The sequence below is a fragment of the Corythoichthys intestinalis genome, chromosome 3 (genome assembly GCF_030265065.1).
Source record: "Corythoichthys intestinalis isolate RoL2023-P3 chromosome 3, ASM3026506v1, whole genome shotgun sequence".
Classification (NCBI taxonomy): Eukaryota; Metazoa; Chordata; class Actinopteri; order Syngnathiformes; family Syngnathidae; genus Corythoichthys; species Corythoichthys intestinalis.
The window spans coordinates 10,771,771-10,794,326 of NC_080397.1; the positions used below are offsets into that span (position 1 = coordinate 10,771,771).

The window sequence follows — 22,556 nt, forward strand, 5'->3', positions numbered from 1 at the left end:
GAAAAGGAAATACAAGGATGCAGTTGCAGACTCGCGGAGAGGCCAAAGCGCGAGGGGAAGATTAAAAGGAGGGCGGGGCCACGGCGTTCATGTGCGCAAACAATGCACTGGCTCTGCTGCGGCTCATGTTTGGGATTACCAAAGCGCCTTCTCTCTGTTTTATCCCATTTATTTATTTTTATAACTAATATTCCTTAGTTTAACATCCATACATCGTTTTAGTGTACAAATATATGTTTTTTTTTTTTTTAAAAAGCGAGCGAGAAGTCCGGCCCAACCCGAATGTAAATCATTGACATTTTGGGCCCGAAATTCGGGTCGGGTTGGGTCGGATTCGGGCTCAAGATCTAGGCGATTAGTCTTATATATTTTAAAATGCGCTGAATCGATTCGGCTTGTTGCCCGCATCGAATCGAATTGTCCATGCCCTGCATCGGGATGCATCGCCGCATCGATTATTGTTGACACCAGTAGCTGTTATGCTAGCAAAGATAGGCTGAGTGCTGACTTTAGCTCAAAATGTTCCCTCCGTTAGTGTCCACTCTGCTATGTCCAAACGGCACCCTTTTAAAAAATGACACATGTAAGGGGACCTACGGTATATCTTACTGTTCATTAGTATTTTTGTTTATTTACAGTCAGATACATTTATTAAATATTTATTAGCAGCAGCAGTATTCTGTATTGGCTGCATTATGTTGATTATTTTTTATTAAGGCCTGTAAATAGTGCTACTAGTAGTTAACTGATTAGCTGCCATTGATGGCGCTTGAAGTCCAAACCGTTTGAAGTGGGACGTTCACAACAGAAGAATGATTGGACACCACATCATAACCATATACTGCCAATTAAAAAGGTTAGCCTCCTCTTTTTTATAGGTACCGTATATAAATGGACCTATATTTCTGTTCATTCGTATTTTTAATTTGAACTTTATATATGAATATATATAAATAGTATACAGTTATTATTTAACATTTGTTTGCAGTGGTCTGGATTAACTGCAGCATCCTGATTGAATTTTTGTTAAAACCAGTCAATAGTAATACTAGTAGTTAGCCGATTGACTGCAAATGAAAACGCTAGATGTCCAATCCATTTTAAGTGGGGAGGCAAGCAGTGAATGAACAAACATTCATTTACTGTCAGTCCTCCCAGTTCAAATGGATTTGACGCTTACTAAACTTAAACTCATTTAAGGACTTTTAATTTAAGTTTTTGGAGCCACATGATTGGATGTCTATCATCGTCCATTGCACTGAAAGAGTTAACTGTGAGTCATTTTAGGCAAATTTCATAAAGTTTATTGACATGAGGAACATGTTTAAATACTTTGGACAAAATATTCCACATGCACCTGCAGCCAAAAAACAAAACAAAACAATAAAACAGGGATTTCCAGTCTTTCAATGGAATGCCCGATTCATGGGTGGTCTTTTCAAAATGGCATCCACAGAGAAAGACAGAGACTCTCCAGTAGCCATCTTGGTCCTTCCCGGATCAGAAAGGAAGTCCTTGGCGCACCTGTCACCCATTTTGCCGCCCTGCACGTCTCTTTCGGAGCTTTCCCTGAGCTTGCGGGCCGCCTCCTGAAGAAGCTCCTTGCAATACGGCGCCCCCCGCAGATCACCCGCTGCCCCGACCTTGTCGCCCATTGAGTGTTGGATGAGCGAGTGGAAGGTGGAGTTGACTTTTAGCGAGAATTTAGCAGTGTCTTTGGCCGGGAAGGCTTGTCCGCAGCTCCTCTTTGGCGAGTAGAAAGCCGAGTTAGATTTCAATGGGTACTCTAGGTCTCGCGATGAAGCGGCTTGCGAGCTATCACTCTCCACGGGCTTCAGATTCTGTACTGATGCGGTGTTGAACAAGCACTGGCGGTAGAGCAGGGCGTCCCCCAGGTTGGCGGCCCCCCGGGGCCACACCACAAAGCCGCCCCGTGGGTAGTGCCGGTAAGTGGAGGCTACGCTAAGATTGGATGAGACCAGCTCCACATTGTTGCCGGCTGCAGGGTATGCCGCGGGCGCGTCCAGACAGGCGGGGCTCAAGCACACGTCCTTCGGGGGCCCCTCGGGCGAGTACGCTGTCTTGAAGGCGTTGTATTCCACGGCGTGGTGCGTGGGGAAGAGCAGAGGGGAGGACTGGCCGCTCTCCAGGAGTTCGCGCTCCTTGTACTCACGCTCCAACATGATGCTCTCCAGCTCCTTGTCGGCAAACGCGCGACGCTTGCGCATGCGGTCGCTCAGCGGCGGCGGCAGGGACGGGTTGGAACCCAGGAAGGGGTCGGAAGGCACCGGGCGGAATCCTGCCAAAAACGAGATGAGAAGTTCATGCATGAGAAGTTCATGCATATATATTATGTATTTCTATTGTATCTGTGTGCATGTGTTGCATCACCATTTGTGGTGAGAAATCCGTTGATCAAATAAATGGCTGCCAATGCCGCCATTTTTAGTTCAAGGCATACTGTATGCCTGGGAGTATTGCTATGTTTCCTGTTTACTTGTCAATGTGTTGTGGCACCATTTGTGGTGAATTAACTATTTCTAAGGTGAGTGACTATTTTTGGTAATTCAACAAAATTAACTTTAATATCATTATTAATTCATTTTCTAAACAATTATTTTTCCTGTTCTGTTGCATGAGTTTTGTTTTTTAAATGGTTCTATACAATTTTTGCTCACTGATTTCACATTTACCATTAGATTTTTTTTATCTGGACGTAGTTTTCATGCAATTAGCATTTTTTAAATATTCTTCTACTTGTGGTATTCATAACGATTCTTCATATATTTTCACCCAATACCAGATTAACTTTTCAGTCCTTTGCATAGGGCAGTAGTTCTCAAATAGTGGGGCGGGACCCCCACCGATGTCGAGGGGGGCGCAAGTGACCTTGGGGAACATACTTAGCAACGAGCATGGAGTTATGAAGAGCTAAGACGAGGAAATATGACAAGGCTTATGTAGCATTTGGCTTCCCTTTTAATACCGCGGGGAACAACGAAAGACCTGTACAGTATGTTTACTGTGTCTAAAAATGTTGACAGCGGGCAGCATGAAGCCGTTTTGGTTCTATTAATTTTTGTTTTTTCTGTCAATTTGTTTAGCATTATGTACTCTGTATTATGAGTTGATGTAGCTAATCAATTTGAATTCATTTACTAATTTATTTATTTTTAAATTAGAATTTATTTGTATTTATTGATTCTATTAAATCTTGTTCTTTGGTATCAAATGGTCAAAATATGTACCTTCTTTTTTTTTTTTTTTTTTTTTTTTTAATTTAGGCAAATTGATGCGCTTTGTCTTCTCTGTTAAAAACAAAAACAATGTTAATTAAGTTATACTTTATTGTAAGTTGATCGATTATACTTTTTTCTTTAATATTAACTAGGACACAATGTTATGCAGAGGTGTACTTATAATAATTTTATCGACAAATGATACTATTTACAGAGGCGGCAGAGAGTTGGGGGGCGTGAAATGTTTACGTCTTCCTGAGGGGGTAGGGTGGGGTATACAAAATATTTGAGAAGCACTGGCATAGGGGCATTCCTGATTCACTTTCTGTTCATTTCTGGTCATTTCCTGCTCTAGGATCAATTCTAGGTGACTTGATTTGGGGGCATTTCCGGGCCACTTCCTTTTAATTTCAGGGCAATTTTGGGTCACTTCCTATTGGTCTTTTGGGGCATTTCCATGACAAATAAGCCCTCATGCCCCTTAAGTGTCTTACAAAGGTATATCTGCTGTTCCAATACATGGCTGCCATTGATGCTGATAAATGTCTCATCCATTTTAGGGTAAAGGAATATACAGTCACATCCTAAAGTACTGGAACAGCAAGTTCAATTATCTTGTTTTTGCTGCACACTGAAGACATTTGGGTTTCAGATAAAAAGATAAATAGGGCACAAAACTTCAGAATTCCAGCTTTTATTCATAGTTTTTACATCAAGATGTGTTAAACAATATATTAAAAATGACATTTCCTTGAACTAACCCACTTTTCAAGTGAGCAAAAATATTGGAACATATGACTGATGGGTGTTTCTAGTTGCTGTTTAGCTCGATTCCAGAGACTTTTGTGTCAAATATATCTTTATATCGGAAACTTAAGTGTCTTGAGTATACAACAAAAACAATGGAGTTAAAATTGCTTTTCCAATACGTTTAGAGGTCACTGTGTACACCTGAGAGTATTTCTATTGTCTGTCTGTACAGGGGTATGAAAAAGTATCTGAACCTTTTGGAATTTCTCACATTTCCGCATAAAATTACCATCAAATGTGATCTGATCTTTCTCAAAATCACACAGATGAGAAAACTGTGTCTGTTTTAACTAAAACCACCCAAACATGAATCGGTTTTCATATTTTAATGAGGATAGTATGCAAACAATGACAGAAGGGGGAAAAGTAAGTAAGTAAACCATCACATTTCATATTTTGTGCCCCCCCCCCCGCCCCCCTTTGGCAACAATAACTTCAACCAGATGCTTACTGTAGCTGCAGATGAGTCTGGCACATCGATCAGGACTAATCTTGGCCTATTCTTTCGACAAAACTGCTGTAGTTAAGTCAGATTCCTGGGATGTCTGGCATGAATTGCTGTCTTTAGGTCATGCCACAGCATCTCAATGGGGTTCAAGTCTGGACTTTGACTTGGCCACTCCAGAATGTGTATTTTGTTCTTCTGAAACCATTCTGAAGTTGATTTACTTCTGTTTTTTCGATCATTGTCTTGTTGCAGCATCCATCCTCTTTTTAGCTTCAACTGCCTGACAGACGGCCTTAGGTTTTCCTGCAAAACTTCCTGATTAACTTCTTCCATTAATGATTGCAAGCTGTCCATGCCCCGAGGGAGCAAAACAGCCCCAAATCATGATGCTCCCTCCACCATGCTTCACGGTGGAGATGAGGTTTTGATGTTGGTAAGCTGTGCCATTTTTCCTCCACACATGACGTTGTGTGTTACTCCCAAACAATTCAACTTTGGTTTCATCGGTCCACAAAATATTTTCTCAACTTCTTTGGAGTGTCCAAGTGCCTTTATGTGAACATTAAACAAGCAACAATGTTTTTGTTTTTTTTAGACAGCAGTGGCTTCCTCCGTGGAGGCCTGCCATGAACACCATTCTTGGCCATAGTCGTACATATTTAGAAAGGACACTCTTTGGTTCTTTTTTACTCCTCTGAGTATTTTGCGCTGAACTCTTGGCATCATCTTTGGTGGACGGCCACTCCTTGGGAGAGAAGCAACAGTGCCAAACTCTCCATTTGTAGACAACTTCTGATTGATGAGCATCCAGACTTTTGGAGATGGTTTTGTATTCTTTCCCAGCTTTATACTAGAGATGTCCCGATCGATCGGCAAAAATATATCGGCCATGCCTTTTTTTAATATATATATATTTTAATCAAATCGTTTTCTAATTGTATTTAACGTTACAGACATAATATGTTACACTCATCCAGAGTCTTTAGTTTAGGCTTAAGGTAGGGTTATCAAAAATATCCCGATGACGGCGGCAACTAATTTATTAAAAAATGTGTCATGTTAAAATAATTAACGCAATTAATGTATGCGCTGCACGACCCTCTCACTCATTGTCGTGCTCAATTTGTAATGACGCTGTTTTACCTATACAGAGAGATAAAAGGCAGCACTAAATGAGTAGAGTACATTTTAGCAGCCTTTGGAGCCTTTCTTCTATTGGCTAAAGCCTAGCAATCCCTCTCCCTATGATTAGAAATATCATGGGAAGCAATGTGGGGAAGCAAGGTGGCAATTGATCTTTGTCTTAACACCTTAAGTTATTTCTCAAAGCAGAGAAGATATATCCATTGGTAGCACGACGCACAGTCATGGTTCCACTTCCCATCATGGTTCCCCTTCCCATCATGCATTGGGGCATGGCTGCAGTATCATTTACTGAAAGCTCAACAAATACACTAGATGGCAATATTTAGTCACAATATACAAAGTCACAAGTCTTTCTATCCGTGGATCCCTCTCACAGAAAGAATGTTAATAATGTAAATGCCATCTTGAGGATTTATTGTCATAATAAACACATACAGTACTTATGTACTGTGTGTTGAATGTATATATTCGAGTTTTATTCATTTTTTTCTTAATGCATTGCCAAAATGTATATGATCAGGAAAAATTATCGGAAATGATTGGAATTGAATCGGGAGCAAAAAAAAAAGCAATCGGATCGGGAAATATCGGGATCGGCAGATACTCAAACTAAAACGATCGGGATTGGATCGGGAGCAAAAAAACATGATCGGAACAACCCTACTTTATACAAATCAACAATACTTGAATGCAGGTCTTAAGACAGCTCTTTTCATCGAGCCATGATGCAAATCAGACAATGCTTCTCATCAAGACAATTCTTACCAGGTGTGTGTTTAATAGTGGGCAGGGCAGCTTTAAACCACTCATCAGTGATTGGGCACACACCGGACTTAAATTGTTTGGTAAAAATTGGTTTCAATTGCTCTTTTAAGTCTCCTTAGGCAGAGGGTTCACTTACTAATTTTTCTCTCTTCTGTCGTTGCTTCCTTGCTATCCTCATTAAATTATGAAAACATATAAATTTTGGGGTGGTTTTAGATAAAGCAGACACTGTATTTTCATCTGTGTGATTTTGACAAAGATCAGATCACATTTGATGGTGATTTTATGCAGAAATGTGAGAAATTACAAAAAGTTCAAATACTTTCTCATATCACTGTATGTGTTGCGTCATCATACCGCCATCTGAAATATCCGTTGCGGAAATAAATGGCACTAAAACATAACCATTTACTATACTAGCCGTCTCAGTTAAAATTGTTTGGACATCTATCACCGTCAATGGCGGGCATTGAGTTCACTCTTAATAAACACAAGATATAATCTTGAGGAATACATTTTTTCGTTGTGTTTTTTTTTTTTTTTTTTTTTTTTTTTTTAATGGAGAATCATCAAACATAGCCCTTATGCAGTTTGGCTCACACGCAGAGAGGAAAACTCAAATCCTGCCAATTATCTTTGCCCGTTTGTTTATGATACACTATTTGAAATAAATCAATCAGACTAAATTTTTGGGACAAGTTCATATTTCCAAAAATACCCGAATATGAGCCAACTGGCATCTTTAAACCAAAACGGCAGACTTCCCATATTTTGGGGGGGGGTAAACTCATGATAGAAGTGTCGACTAAATTTCACGCTGCTAAGTAAATTTGGCTTTAGAGGCTGGATTTCCAAATCATTCCTGGAGATGCTGCTAAGTAAATTTGGGGCTAAAGACAAAATGGGGACATCCCACTTTAGTTTATAACTAACAATAGACAGTGACAATTTTACCCTTTTGCGAGATAAACAAACCTCAATCAATTTTTTTCTAATTTATCCATTTTGAGATGTTTCCCAATCTGAGCATTTCATTAGTATTTTCACGTTTTCAAGACCAAACCACTAAATAATTGACAGCAAATGAAATTACAGTGGTACCTCGACATACAATCGCTTTGATACACGTTTTTTTTTTACATCGGACTTAAAATTTCTTTCTACATCTGACGACATGCTCGAAATACGACGATTTTTAGACAGCGCCGCAGTTTCTTTGTTTTCCCACAAGACAGACGCACAGCTGATTTTCTTGTAAGAGAAATCAACATGGGTTCCAAGAAGGTTAGTGCAGGTGGCGAAAAAAAGAAAAAGGTGAGGCTTATCAATAAAATGAAGATGGAAATGAAAGAAAAATATGAGCACGGTGCGCGCGCCTGTGAACTGGCTCAACAATACGGCTGTTGAACGTCTACGATCTCGATGATCCTCCTCCGACCTTCGTTCGCCAGACTTTATACAGTAAGTTAAGGTGACGATTATTGTTGTGGTAAAATCGCCAAAAAATCGCCTGCTTCGTCAGGTGTTTAATCATTTATTTCACAATCTTCTCACAAGTCTTTTATTCGCGGTCTAGAGGTTATACCCATCCATGAAGCTAGATGGCGCCAGATATCAATGAAGCGATGTTCCGTCATGATAGATCTCAGCTTCTCTCAAGTTTAACCAGTTTGCATTATTTTATTGCAATGTTTTTCCTTATTCAGATTTGTTCCAAGACTACAGTTACAGTTAGACTTCACTTTGAGGGGTAATGCAGTTATTGCGATTTTGTTGTTTTATCACAATAGATTGGTTTATTTACATTTCAAAAACCAGAAGCCGTTTATTTACGAATGTGATTGCACTTTAGTTTACATATTTAAATGTTCAGCTATTAAGATTTGAATGAGGCAAAATAACATGCTTTTTCTCTCAAATATATTGTTATAATCATTTGTTTCAGATGTACTGTAATTATTTTCTGTATAAAAATTAATTTGGTGTTCAAAAAGTCTTTTTTCAAACTTGAGTCTTGAAAAAGAGGGGGTCGTCTTATAATCAGGGCCGTCTAATATTCGGGCCAATACGGTATTAAGGATTTAGCGTAGGTTTTTGGGTTGTGGAAAGAATTAATGGAATTATAATGTATTCTTATGGGAAAATCCTGCTCGACATACGACAGAATCTACTTACAAACAAGGTCCTGGAACGAATTAACTTTGCATGTAGAGTTACCGATGTCCTTAAATTTTGAGCCATTTATGTCAACAGTATTAAAACGTACCAATACTGAAATGTTGTATCTGGATAGATGATTGCAAAATTATCAATACTTATTTGTTTTTGCACTAGCCGAGGTCAACAGAAATTTGTTTCCACTACTTTTGATAGTAATTGAAGAGATTTTGGAATTTTTCTTGTTAACTCATTTGCTACCATGGACATCCAATTAACACCCCTCCAACCCTCTAAGTCCGAAAGAACTGGCCGTCTAGCGCCGTCAATGGCACTGAACGATGAGCATTCCTCTCAGTTCAAATGAATTGGACGTCTATCTTAGTCAATTGCAGGCAATGAGTTATTTTGGGTCACTTTCAGTTGATTTTGGGGTATTTTCATGTCACTCCCTGTTGATTTTGGATCAATTCAAGCACATTTTGGGGTATTGGTTATTCACCTCCAGTACATTTCGGACCATTTACTGTTGTTTTAGGGCATCACTTACTATTCATTGGTCAGTTGTTGATTTTGGGATGTTTCCAGATAACATCTGGTACAATTTTGGAAAAACACTGAAAAAGTCAATAAAAGACTTTTTGGTACATAGTATTGAAAATTGTTTCAATTATTTTCTAAATCTAAATATTGAGTTGAAAATTTTAGTATCAGAAATAAATTATAAAATTTTATATATAAAATATAAAATCTATAAAATTTTGTTTGTTCAAAGGAACAAACAAAAATGTAAATGTAATTTTTCAGAAATTTGTATCATATTTCCATCATACATCAGAAGGTTAAATGTTAATGGCAGTGAAAGTGTTACACCGGAAGTGAAAGCTTTTTTTTTTTATGTTAGTTTTTTCATGTAGCATCTATAGCACAAAATTATTAATTTACAGCCACTTTTCAAGCTGTTAACACGGGTATAATGATTATTTATATGATATGTACTTCCTTGTATGAATTCTAATTTTGGAGTAATCACTAGATTTGGGGGGGGGGTTCTTTTTTTTTTTTTTTTTTTTTTTTGTACCTTCAAGGATGCTTTTGGCCAGCAGAGTTGATGGACGAACATGTCTCTGATAAATGTTCCTCCTCTCGGCTGGAATTTGTTTCCCAGATAGTCCTTTTTTGTCCTACATGAAAAAAAAAGACATTAGTTGCAGCTCAAGTCACATTTTTTGTCTCAAAATGAAAACAAATCCTCATCAGTCATTAACTATGAAAGCACAATAAAGAAAAGAGGAAAACAAAATATAACAGTGAGAACATGTAAATATATGTAAAATCTGTAGATTCTAAAAAAAAAAAAAAAAAAAAAAAGGGGGTATTTATTGAATTCATCTGCTGCCCCTGAAGCGTTAGACGTCCAATACGTTTAGACTTTGTCATCTTCATATAGTGCCTTAAGATGGCTCTGAAACGTGAGCACTGACAGCCCGTCCCCCGATGCAGGTTAAATTAATTGCACGTCTATTGTTGTCAATGGAAGCCAATGAGTGAAATACTATGAAATTTAAGGAGGGAAAAGGGTTAGTGGGGGCCGTAACCAGAGTTTATTACAGTTTTTTGTCATGATTATCCTCACGAGGGTCTCGTGCACAGGTATATCTGTTTGTATCCTTTTATATTTAACTATTATAGTTTTTATTAACATTTTAATAGTTTCATTTATTCATAAACATATGAAAGTAAAGTAATATAAAAACTTACTAAAATTATGTATAATGTTATATATAAAATTGTTATTATTTTATTAGTTTTCTTATTTATTGTAATCGAGCTCTGCATCACATTTTGGGTCATGTAGGCCACACCAAATGCTAAAATTGAGGCCAACATGTCCGAAAATTGCGATGTCCACGTACTTACTTAGACGCCATCTCGCCCAGATTAAGTTGTTGATTATTATTTATTTATTTATTTATTTATTTATTTATTTATTTATTTATTTATTTATTTATTTATTTATTTTAATAAAAATGGTCACTTGGCCGATAAAGGGTTAATCAGTAAATGGATGACACTGATAACAGACATGCAAACCCAGTCAAATAGTTTCACTTTCTTATTTTTTGAATGAAGAATTGTCCTCCAAACTTTATTTAATTTGAGTCATATTTTGTTGTAAAGCACTTTGAGGGCCTTTCAGGTTTTGTAAAGGGCTATATAAATAAATAAATTTAATTGATTGATTATTATCAATATAATGGAAACAAACAAAATATAAGAAGAGCCAAATTTGGGAAGAATTTAGAGTGGTTTGAATCGAATCAAAAAGAAAATGATGGTTTCTGGTTGGATTTTATTTTCATAAAGTTCAGATTTAAAAGAGCTTTGTTGGTTAACGAAAGTATTCGGGCAGTAGTTACTTCCGTGCGTGTGGGTCTGTGGGGCTGATGTGCTTACCTCCGTGGCTTGCTGCCTGCGTAGCGCCACCTGCGCGGCCATGACCCGCTGCCTCTCCACCACCAGCAGGCAGTTGGCGCACTGGCAGTCCCTCCAGCGACAAAAGCGCTTGTGGCCCTTGAGGCAGGACACCACGCCGTGGTTGCGGCAGCGCGCGCACTTGGGCGTGCGGCTTAATTTGCGCTGCTCGCCCGGACTCAGGCCTCCGAGCCCCGGCCCAGGCACAGGCTCCGGCTCGGCAGCCTGGGCGTCCCCGCCATCGTCCCGCGTGTTGCGGTGGTTGTCCTCCTGAGCTCGCTCGCTCTGCTCGTCGACCTCCACCTCCACGCTTTCCACGTCGATCTCGAACTCGCAACCCTCCGTCATCTCTGCAAGCACCCTGCACATAAAAGTTACTTTTAGTGGCGATGATCGGTAATGGTTGAATCGAAAGCATAATGGCAGTTTACTATAAACCGAATATTTATTTTCCCACTGTGAGTAATAGATGGATATAGAACACTGTCATTTCACGTCATTAGTTATTCCGTTTGGGACGAATTCTGACCAGTTTGTTTAGATTCATTATTATCGGAATTATAATTCAGAACTTTTATTTGCTTTCTCCTTCACATTTTAATATACTTTTGTTGAAATTAGGCAATAATATTTACATGAAAATGTGTTTGACCCATGAAGTGTATGGATGATTCACATTAGGAACTTTTTTTACCCCCATCATACATCGTTTTATATATTTTTAGGCTTTTTTTCCCCCTCCGAAAATAGTGGGGGGAATTCGTTATCAATGAGTAATTAACAGTTTTATATAGCCTACATAGTTTGTCTAGTTACAGAAAGATATGTATATTATTTCAAAGCAGTTCATAGTATTATTTTCAGCTTTGCCTGTCAAAATAAAAATTGATGTGGTGCAGTGCTAGTCATTAATTGCATGCATATTAATCATTATGAAAGTCATAACTGATTTTAATGTGATGTTAAGCACATTGAATTACCTTGTGCTATACAACTACATCTGCCTTGCCTTTGTTTAATGCGAACCATAGAATGTATATCCTCAAAGTGAAAGTATAAAGAAGAAGATGCATTTTCAGGTCTGTATATCAATATATTTACCAATCCTGATAATTTCGTCAGAATATAAAATGTGAAAATTTGCACGGTTGTAATAGAGATATGCCGTAATAATAAGACATTTTGAAAAGGTTTTGTGAGTGTGAATTCCAGATTCTGCATGAATTGAAAAAATGCACATGAAAGTTCTTAAAACATCCAGACATAATGAATATTCTCATAAGATATTTCAAATTCCCCAAGCAAGACTTTAAAAAAAAAAAAGAGCATGCAGTGAGCAAAAGAATTTACCTCCACAAGTGGACGGTCCCCCCCGTCTCCAAGTGTTTTCTAGCCAGCAAGCACTTAAATAGCCGTTAATTGAATGGACAACCTGCAGTGCAGCACGTGCGAGCGTAAGTCTTTGCCGACTGAGCCAAGTTTCCTCGTGCAGCGCCAGCTCACCGCGACTCTGCACTTAAGCCACGCCCCCACCTCTGATAGACGCCCTCTTGAACTCTAAAAATCAACCAATAGAATGTGTCATCGCTCCAGGAAGCGTCAATTTTGCTACTTTAATGTGCAAATATTTATTCTGCGAGAAAATTGTTTGGTCAGATTAGAGCTATAAAAAGAAAAACAACAGTGGGAGTAGCAATTAAGGTCATCAAACTGCCTATATTTTAATACATTGATCCCTCAATTATCGCTATTAATGGGGACCAGAACCGAAAGTGACCAGAAAGTGAAAAAATGCGAAGTAGTGTCACCCCCCACCCCAATTTATGATATTTATATATTTTTTGTTTGTTTGTTTGTTTGTTTGTTTGTTTGTTTTGTAAATACAAACTTAGATTAGTGTATATAAAGGCCTATAATTGCATATTATCCTTAGAACATTAAAGAATAGTTTGAAACATTTAAATAAGATATTAATATGTAATATAAATAACAAATAAAATAAAGTATGATTAATATAAATAATACTGTACATTCATTCTTGCACTCTTATGATACATGTGTGTAAGTGTACATACATAAGTAGAGGTAAATTAAGTGTATATGAATATGTTTTTAGACCTCTTTTATTCTTATAACAAGATGCGCAATTCAAATCTGCGATACACTGGAGGTGCAAAAGTTGAGCCGTGAAGTAGCGAGGGATCATTGTCGAAACAAAAACTGATGTGTGCATGTTAATTAAAAAGTATTTCAAATTTATCCTCACAAGGGTGCTAAAGCCTATCCCTGCTGACTGAAGGGATGAGGCAATTTACACCATTGCATATCCATAGACTTCATAATATATTGACGGGTCGCGGGGCAATTTAATAGGGGGCCTGCATTGTTGGCGTGGCCTTCAAAGCTGACTGAGTGGAATCACAGACAAAGAGTTTTTCTCGTTGAAAATTCTTGTGAATAAATGCTTAAATACCTGAATCCTTTATAGATATGGACGTAAAACAGTCTCGATTTTTGGTTAAAAGGGGATAAAAAAACCTGCATTTACGTAAATGCTAACTATGATGCTAGTCAGTAAGCAAATTAGCGGCCGCCATATGTAAACAAAAAGCTTTTTCCATTGAAAATTCTTTTGAATAAATGCTTAAATCCCTGAATCCTTTATAGATATGGTAGTAAAACAGTCTCGATTCTTAGTCAAAACCTTTCTTTTATTCCAGACAATAGAAAGTGATTTAATTACCTGACATGTTTCGGCGAACACTTCCGCCTTTGTCAGAGGGTCAATGGTGTTAGTGTGACGCGTCTTTATCAGCTGATGGATAAAGGCGTTACTCACCTGTCTACTATTGTCTGGGATAAATGAAAAGTTTTGACTAATCTATAAGTGTAGGCAAAATGAACTCAATACAACTTGTCCAGATTCTTGGTTAACAGCAAAAAAAAAAAAAAAAAAGGGCAGTTAGGAGTTATTTTATGTAAATATTGCGAAGAATAATGCCAATGCTGTAGCGGCTAATTTCTCCCATTAAATTTTTTTTTTTTACGTTACAGAATGCATGCATGGTACGAAAAATATAATAATTACCTTGAATCCTCAAACAAATCACTCCTGAGACAATCCTTCCTGTTTGCAGGCATTTCGTACTTTTTCAACCTAAATCTGGCATTAGATCGCCACATGTGACTGACTGCTGATAAATGAAGTGGAGTGTGGTGGCCATCTTTTTTCCCTTCAAATCTGTAGCTGTTTACTTATAGATTTTTTTTCTTTATATACAGTATATCTATATTTATATTTGTGTCCTATTTGTATGATTGGAAAAGTAATGATTTCGTAGTGACTATATTGTCACTTTATCTCAATCTGGCCATTTTATTTATACTCCACTTTAGCGCTATAATCCACATTAAAGTTTTTACAATACATATTACAAGTGTCATAATATCAGCAAATATGTGCAACAGCATTTAATGTAAAATATTGTGTTAGACTAATTGAAAAATAATTATCAATGAACATATTTTGTTGTCTTTATCTTTGTTTAAAAAAAAAAAAATCAAAATGTTCAAAGCAACACTTGGTAACTTTTCAGTTTGAGTCGATTTTAGCGATGCTGGTGGACAAAAGCGATAGTGTTTTGGCTTAAGGAAGACTGCGTTTCCCATGAGGACCAGCGCACACCCGCAGAGTGTCGTAAAATTTTGATGGTCGCCTGCAGATGAATTAAACAACATTTCTGTTTCCAGCAGCTGTGTTAAGGATGAAAAGTAATAAGGTAATGAATCCAGTTATGGCTAAACAATAGCATATAACTGTTAGCAACCGTGTGGCTTAGTGTTCAGCCCCACCCTGCCCAAACTCGTCAGCGCTGACAGTTTATTCTGTATATCCTGTTAGCCACCCTTTCGTTATCATACTTAGACAAATTTTTTTTTGTCTCTGTTGCTCTGCCACCTTTGCAGAAGTCTCGCGTAAGCGTTAGCATCGACTTCCGTCCAGATAATGAATGGAGAAAGGGGGAAGTTACGTATGCCGTAAAGCAGTCAGCATATTTGTAGTTTTTTTTTTGTGTGTGGCAGGGTTCCTTCCACCCTCCTCAAAATTGATCAGTGTTGGTGAAAGCGATACAGACACACTCAACATATAAAAGAGGTGTCATTCAACTAGTTGTCAGTCGACATATCATCATAAATGTTATGAATTTAGTTTATAAAGGTTGAAAAGTCACCTAGTGTTGCTTTAAAAATGAAATAAAAAATATATATATATATTGTTTTTCATTTCCTTTTAATATATACATATATACATATATATATATATATATATATATATATTTTTTTTTTTTTTTTTTTTTTTTACAGTAAATTAATGATTTACATTTGTAAAAAAATTCCCATTTTTAGGTTAAATCATTCACTCCCAGCTCAGAATTATTTAAAGTGTTTAAACTGTTGTGGAACTTACTAAAAGAGCATTCATTCAACACACTTTTACAGCAATTGACGTCCAAGGCATTTTTAAAATGAATTGGACGTCTATTGCTATCAAAGACTTTTAAAGAGATTACATTGTATTTTGTCAGTATATATATGTAAATTATGGTGTATCATTAAGTAATAAAGCATAATAACTATGTAACAAATGTTACAAATTAACCCGAGACGCTAAAGTGTACAGTCTGTATTTTTCTGGGGTCCTAACTCTTCCTCCATGTGTGGAAATGGGGGGCGGGGGCTGTGAGGGGTGAAGACCTGCAGGTGCAGCTCTACTCTCCACTTGGTCTCTTAATTTACGACGGAGGTTAGGATCGGCCACCCCGCGCCGCAGTTTCCCGGCCAGGAATGCTTTGATCCGACGGGCCCGGGTCGGAGGGATGCGCTCGTCACCGGGGTCTGGACACCTCCAGGTGTAACGTGTTCTCTGTGGCTCATTAAGGACCCCTGGGATGATACTTTGAAGGAATTCCTGGCATCTTTTTTCTTTTTTTAAAGTTACACTGGCAAATGTGGGACAGCCTGTTAGACCTTGAAGTCCTTTCAGAGGTCCTGGTGGAGGTTCTCAGTTTCCTGGATTCTCAATAAAAAAAATAAAAAAAAACACCCTTGTGTCCCCTGTGAGGGCAAAGTCAGGTTTTGACCGATTTTACAGTGGAACATGCTACCGACGTGCAGGCCTCCGCCTGGGTTTCACAAACCCTTTCCGTCTAAAAAGCCAGATTGCTAATAGAGTTCCTCTCCGGGGAGCTTTAATCCCTTTGCCAAGAATCTGGAACCAAATAAAAACTGACCCCAGACTCATTTGGGGTCAATCCTGGAGATACATTATCAACAAAAAACCGTGGTCAATTTTCACTCTTGGTCTTGAAAACTAATCTTCAGGACAGCAGACAGTTTATTGTGGCGGTTCAGATCAGTCTTTGTTAATTCCTGAAGAAGTTGCAGGTCCTTATAAAGAGGAATTAGGGTTCATGTGGCAGTTTTAAGTGTCCAGAAGATTTCCACCGATTTTTGAAGGTACATAAGGATGTAGGTTACTTTGAAGGAGTTTAGATTTGTTAATTGATTCTTGAAATAGTTCTAAGTCCTGTTAAACCTTTATTATAGCATTCATTGAAGTCATTAGCTGCCATTGACGGTGGTGGATGTCCAATCCATTTTGACTTGAAGGAGTGAATGAATGTTCATTCATCCCATCCAACGCCGTCAATGACAGCGAAAGATTAACATTCACAGCCAGTCCTACCAGTTCAAAAGAATTGAATGTTTATCGTTGTCAATGGAAGAAAATGAGTTAAATTCTATAACTTTTTTTTTTTTAATTTAAAATAAACTTTATAATGTATCCCACTACTTCCTCCTCCCTGACCATTACCCACTGGCTGACGACCGGTATACTTGATTAACTGATTTGGTTTTTGCACTGATTTTTAACTGTTTTTATCAGGTGTATTTTGCTCTGCACTTTAGTACTGACATGACTTTATGCTGCTGTTGAATCTTTTATGTACTTTATGTCCAACACTGTCAACATTTACACTTGGTACTTAAGAGTATTTATTATATGGGTCTGCACTCAACTTAGCTGTATGGATGCTCCAAACAATGTTTCGTTGTGCTTTTGTAACAATCACAATAAATATTCTGAATCTGAATCTGACAAAGGAGTATTAGGGCCACAGAAAGAAAGAAATTTTTTTTAAAAAAAAGGTCAACGAGAATAAAGTCGTAATATTAGCAGATTTAAGTCATACGCTGTAATTTTACCAGAATGAAGTCTGAATGTTACAAGAACAAATGAAAATACAGTGTAAGTAATATTATGAGATTAAAGTCTTAATGTCATGAGACGAAGTTTGTAATATTATGTGACAAAGGATTAGAGTCAATATTACCAGATCAAAGTTATAAAATCACTTTCCAAACTTCACACAATATGTATACAGCATGGCTAAATTATAAATTATGATTTACACAAAGATTAAGGATTTCCTTATTTCTGAGACCCATTCGAAAATACAACTTCACGAGATGCTAAATATTGTTCATTTTAGCAGAGGCGGGGCAGCACCACGTCTCGTAATATTACGTAAAATCATAATATTCTGAACATTTATTTGTTCGCCTCAGTGTTGTTTTTGGCAGCCTTTTTAATTTTTGTTTTATTCTTTTGGACAAAAATACTCATTAGTCAGTCATATTTTAGTCATTTCAAAATGTGTTCGTCTAGATCTAGTCGATGAAATCTCATACAAATTTTGTCTAGATTTAGTCCACAGTTAATTTTTTCGCCCATAAAATTCAAAGGTTTTTGTACAAAAAGAAATAAAGGTTTCCAAAAATTTCGAATGAACATAGACAAGCACATATTGTAGTGTCTACAAGGACAACGCCAACTTGGTGATGATAATACTGTACACACGCAGCAGGAAAAACGGCCCATAATTTTCAATTAAAAAATGTACGAGCGTAAAACTGAGAAGTCTGGGATTATATTTTTTTTCTATTCTTAGAGTCTAGCCGGAAGTTGCAAGCAATAAGTGTTTCCCAGTAGTTGCTCATTTACCACCACCACCCCAAAAAAACGCTAAAATGGGCTATTAGCTAAATGCCATTCCGCCAATTCGTGCGAATGCTATGCTAATGCTAGGCGTTACATTTAGAGGCTAAAACAGCATTGCATATTCTTTCTTGCCAAGATAAGAAAACAAATCTTACCGTGTTTCCAAACAAGCAGCAAGCTGGAGTGCAGCCTAGCTCTAGACGCAACCTAAACTCTGGTGAGGAGAGTGACGGAGAGGCGCAGGACATTTCACATGAGTGACATGACCCAGACACTGCTAAGATCCAAGCTGACGTACTCCACGTACAATATGAAAATGTCACGCATTGTGAACATATGGCAGAAACTATAGCTAGATTCATATTTCTTGTCTTAATGCTCAATTCCAATTTTTTGTCACATCTGTTTCTTTGGCGTGCCCAATCAGACTGCCTTTGTCCATTGAGTCTGTTCAAGGATTAGGCATGCGCACTAATTTGCAGTCCGACACGCGCTGAGCAAACTGACCCGCATGCGCAGAAGCATCAAATGAAATAACTATGCACTGTGCGTCAGTTTGCCCCGACTCAGCCATATAAGCAATTCTGAAATACTGCTCATTTGGCGCACTGTAAGAAGCCGAGCATTATCAGCATACGGGAAGTTTAAGGGGGGGCCAGGGTGGTCGGAAAGTGACATTGCATGTACAGTGTATCACAAAAGTGAGTACACCCCTCACATTTCTGCAGATATTAAAGTATATCTTTTCATGGGACAACACTGACAAAATGACACAATGAAAAGTCTGTGTGCAGCTTATATAATGGAGTTAATTTATTATTTATTCCCCTCAAAATAACTCAAAATATCTAAACCCCTGGCAACAAAAGTGAGTACACCGCATGGGAACTACCTACTGTACAACCCTAAATGTCCAAATTGAGTACTGCTTGTCATTTTCCCTCCAAAATATCATGTGACTCGTTACAGGAGTGCTGTCAGCATTGCTGCAGAGATTGAAGAGGTGGGGGATCAGCCTGTTAGTGCTCAGACCATACGCCGCATTCTACACCCCTTAGAAACTACGTACATCCCTAAATGTCCAAATTGAGTACAGCTTGTCATCTTTCCTCCAAAATGTCATGTGACTTGTTACAGGAGTTTGAAGAGGTGGGGGGTCAGCCTGTTAGTGCTCAGACCATACGCTGCACTCTACATCAAATTGGTGTGCATGGCTGTCACCCCAGGAGGAAGCCTCTTCTGAAGACGGTACACAAGAACCACCCGTCTCATCAGACCATAGGACATGGTTCCTGTAATCCATGTGCTTTGTTGACATGTCTTCAGCAAACTGTTTGCGGGCTTCCTTGTTTCTAAGGGGTGTACTCACTTTTGTTGCGGGGGAGTTTAGATATTAATGGCTATATTTTTAGTTTTTTTGAGGGGAAAATAAATTAACTCTATTATATAAGCTGCACACAGACTACTTTTCATTGTGTCAAAGTGTCATTTTGTCAGTGTTGTCCTATGAAAAGATAATGTATACTTAAATATCTACAGAAATGCGAGGGGTGTACTCACTTTTGTGATACACTGTAATTGACTTTCCTATATATGATTTTAAAATTAAGAGTTTTCCATTAAAATATTGTCTATAAAAGTTGCAAAGCAATAAAACAAACAACAACAAAAATGAATGAAATGAACAAAAAAATATATATTTTTATTATGTGTCAAAATTATATTTTGGACAAATCATTTGACTAGTACCTTAGATGGTCACTTGCTTTGCTTAGCCAAAACTACCCGAGGACCAAAGAGGCAAGATGGAGATACGTAATTTTTTGAAACCTAAGCCTATGCCTAAACTTGCAAAAGCGACAACAACTACTGTCGCCAGAACCAAGGATTGAAAATGTAGACCATGAAACGCCAGAGGGCACCGCCAAAATGGTGAGCAGATTTGATCAATTTGTCTCAGTAAATACGCTAATTGTACAACAGAGCCACAACCAGTGTCTTGCCAATGTAGTTACCCCCGTCGAAAATTGTATCCCCTGGCCAGGGGGAGAGCACACACACACATTAGTTATGAGTTATGCCAACTTAAACAATTCATTTAAACCAGAAAAGAACCACAGTTATATATTTTGGACATCGACGTTTATTAAACTGGAGAAACTCCATACAGGACTTGTATTACAGTAATAACAGTTATAGGTCATCCTACGAGTAAAACAGTAAAACATTGCCGTTCAGTACGTACAGTATGTTACATTATACGACAGAATTTTTTTTTTTTTTCAAAATCTCATAGATAACTACATCACCAAAACATGGTAATCAAGCAAATCCATGCAGCGCAGTGGCTCCGCCCAGGGGATACGACTTTTGACAGGGGTAACTACATTGGCACGACACCGGCGGGTGTACCATATTCAATGGATGACGATTTTGGCGAAAAGTATAGCTGTCCTAAACAGCCTGATTTAGAATTCCCCACAAGAATGATGGGAAACAAAAAAATGCTCATTTTCAACTTATTATTATAAATATTCTTGTAAATTAGTTTAATTGTTTACACTGCATTTCGGGGTAAAACGCTAATTTGCAACTTATTATTATAAATATTCTTGTAAGTTAGTTTTATTGTTTACACTGTGTTTTTGGGTCATCAACATTTTGGGCCCCCCTGCCCCAAAAGTCAAACTCCGCCAATGATTATCAGGCTTATCCTTTTCTTCATTGTATTTTTTAATGACTGTGGTCAAGCCTGCCTCCTGTGTAGTAAAAGCCGAGTTCAAGCTAGGCAATGACGCTAATGAACAGCTACGTCGCTGCCGTCCTCCGCACCGCTCTCGCTCTCTGCTGACGTAATTGCTGCATGAATTCCGATTTGGGAGATTCGACAGTTCAGACCGCCGCCACATTCTGGAAAAATGTGGCCCAGATCGGATTTAAACCGCATACGAAAGTGACCCAGATCTGATTTGAAATGATCCACTTCTATGTGACTTTGTCCTGTTCAGACCGTCAAGTTAATGCCTCACTCCAGTCGTAAAAACACGAAAAAATCGGATTCACGCATTAAGACCTGCAGTATGAACTTAACCTATGAAGCATTTTTGTCTTGTCGTCTCGTCAGATGAAAACTGGCAATTTTCTCGTAATGTTCTAGTATCCGAAGCCACGTTTTTAGCTCGTCATCGTCATGAAAAAAATTGTTCGTCAACAAAATATTTTCGTTATTGTCATTGTTGACAAAAACAACACTGGCCTCCAAATGGATGAAATGTATATCGCTGTCAATGGCACTGAAACCTGAACATTTAATGTGCTCACAAAATCATTTATACAATGGCAGAACTAAACACTTGAATATTTTGGTAAAGAATGCTGAATGTAATTTGGTTTCCCAACACACGCAAATGATTTGAGTTTGTGTTGAGAATGGACGTAACCTGTGAAAACATACACAGTGTTAAAATGACACTTGACTCCGTGTTGTGGTCCTGATTGAAAGAGCATGCATCTAGTTGGAAATGTCCTGCTGAGAAGGAGGCGGTGGTGCACTGCTATGGTGATTAGTCCGTGATTGATTAGCAACATATGCACTTAAGGACTTAAGCAGACGTCGGGGGTGACATTTGTCTCAAGTGCTTTGACACCGTGACCCAGCGACCAGTCGAAATTAAACGTTCAACAAAATACTTTACCTATGAGTACCCTGTCTGGTGTTTTGTTTTAGCTTACTTTTTTTTTTTTTTTTTTTTTTTTTTTAAAAAACCATTTTTTACACTTTTTATTTTTTCTAACCAAGCTTGACGTGTAATGAATTATTAATCACTACCATTGGGTCTTCAACTAAGGCTTATTGTTGGTGTGAAAAGCGTTCAAATGTTACTTCCTTAGTCGAACACCAAATGTCAGACTCAGGCAGGTGATATTTGGACACATGCCGTGTACTCATTTCACCAGTAGATGTCAGCATTTTTCAAGTTATTCGCACAAAATGACTCCAGAAAAACCTAAAGATTTGCATATAAAAGGGCTTGTGACTATTTTGATAAATTAAATTAATTATTATTTCTATACTATTTTATCATTATCTATTGTTTTTTTGTTTTTTTTACTTTGTTTTCATTGAAAAGTACATTTATAAATCCATGAAACGTGACTAAAAATTGACTAAAAGGTTGGTAAACTAAAACTAAACTAAAACCTAGGGTCAATTCCTGTTTATTTTGGGTTAGTACCTGCTAATGTTGGCACAATTATGACTCACTTCCTCTTTATATTGGGACATTTTCTGGAGTAATTTCCACTAGTTCATTTTGAATGACTTTCTGTTGTTCATTTATGTTCAATTCCAAATCTATTCCTTTTGGTTTGTGGGCATTTGTGGGTCACATCCTGGTGATTTTGGGCAAATTCCTGTGTATTTTTGTCACTTCCTGTTGATTTTGGGCCATTT

The 22,556-nt window shown here is 37.8% G+C and overlaps 1 protein-coding gene across 1 annotated transcript; it reads right to left on the bottom strand.

The window, feature by feature from the left end:
* Window positions 1–885: 885 nt before the first annotated feature.
* dmrt2a (doublesex and mab-3 related transcription factor 2a) lies at window positions 886–12,562 on the bottom strand. Its single transcript, XM_057831066.1, has 4 exons — window positions 12,391–12,562; window positions 11,023–11,401; window positions 9,647–9,749; window positions 886–2,299 (listed from the first exon to the last, which is right to left on the bottom strand). Exons 2-4 carry the CDS (start codon window positions 11,386–11,388, stop codon window positions 1,407–1,409), a joined length of 1,362 nt encoding a protein of 453 aa, XP_057687049.1. The 5' UTR covers window positions 11,389–11,401; window positions 12,391–12,562; the 3' UTR covers window positions 886–1,406.
* Window positions 12,563–22,556: the final 9,994 nt, after the last annotated feature.

Coding starts and splice junctions, on each gene's coding strand:
- dmrt2a (XM_057831066.1), bottom strand. CDS start 11,388: ATGACGGAGGGTTGCGAGTTCGAGATCGACGTGGAAAGCGTGGAGGTG. Junction 9,750..11,022: donor GCAGGCAGCAAGCCACGGAG/GTAAGCACATCA, acceptor TTTTTCATGTAG/GACAAAAAAGGACTATCTGG. Junction 2,300..9,646: donor GGCCAAAAGCATCCTTGAAG/GTACAAAAAAAA, acceptor CGTTTTTGGCAG/GATTCCGCCCGGTGCCTTCC.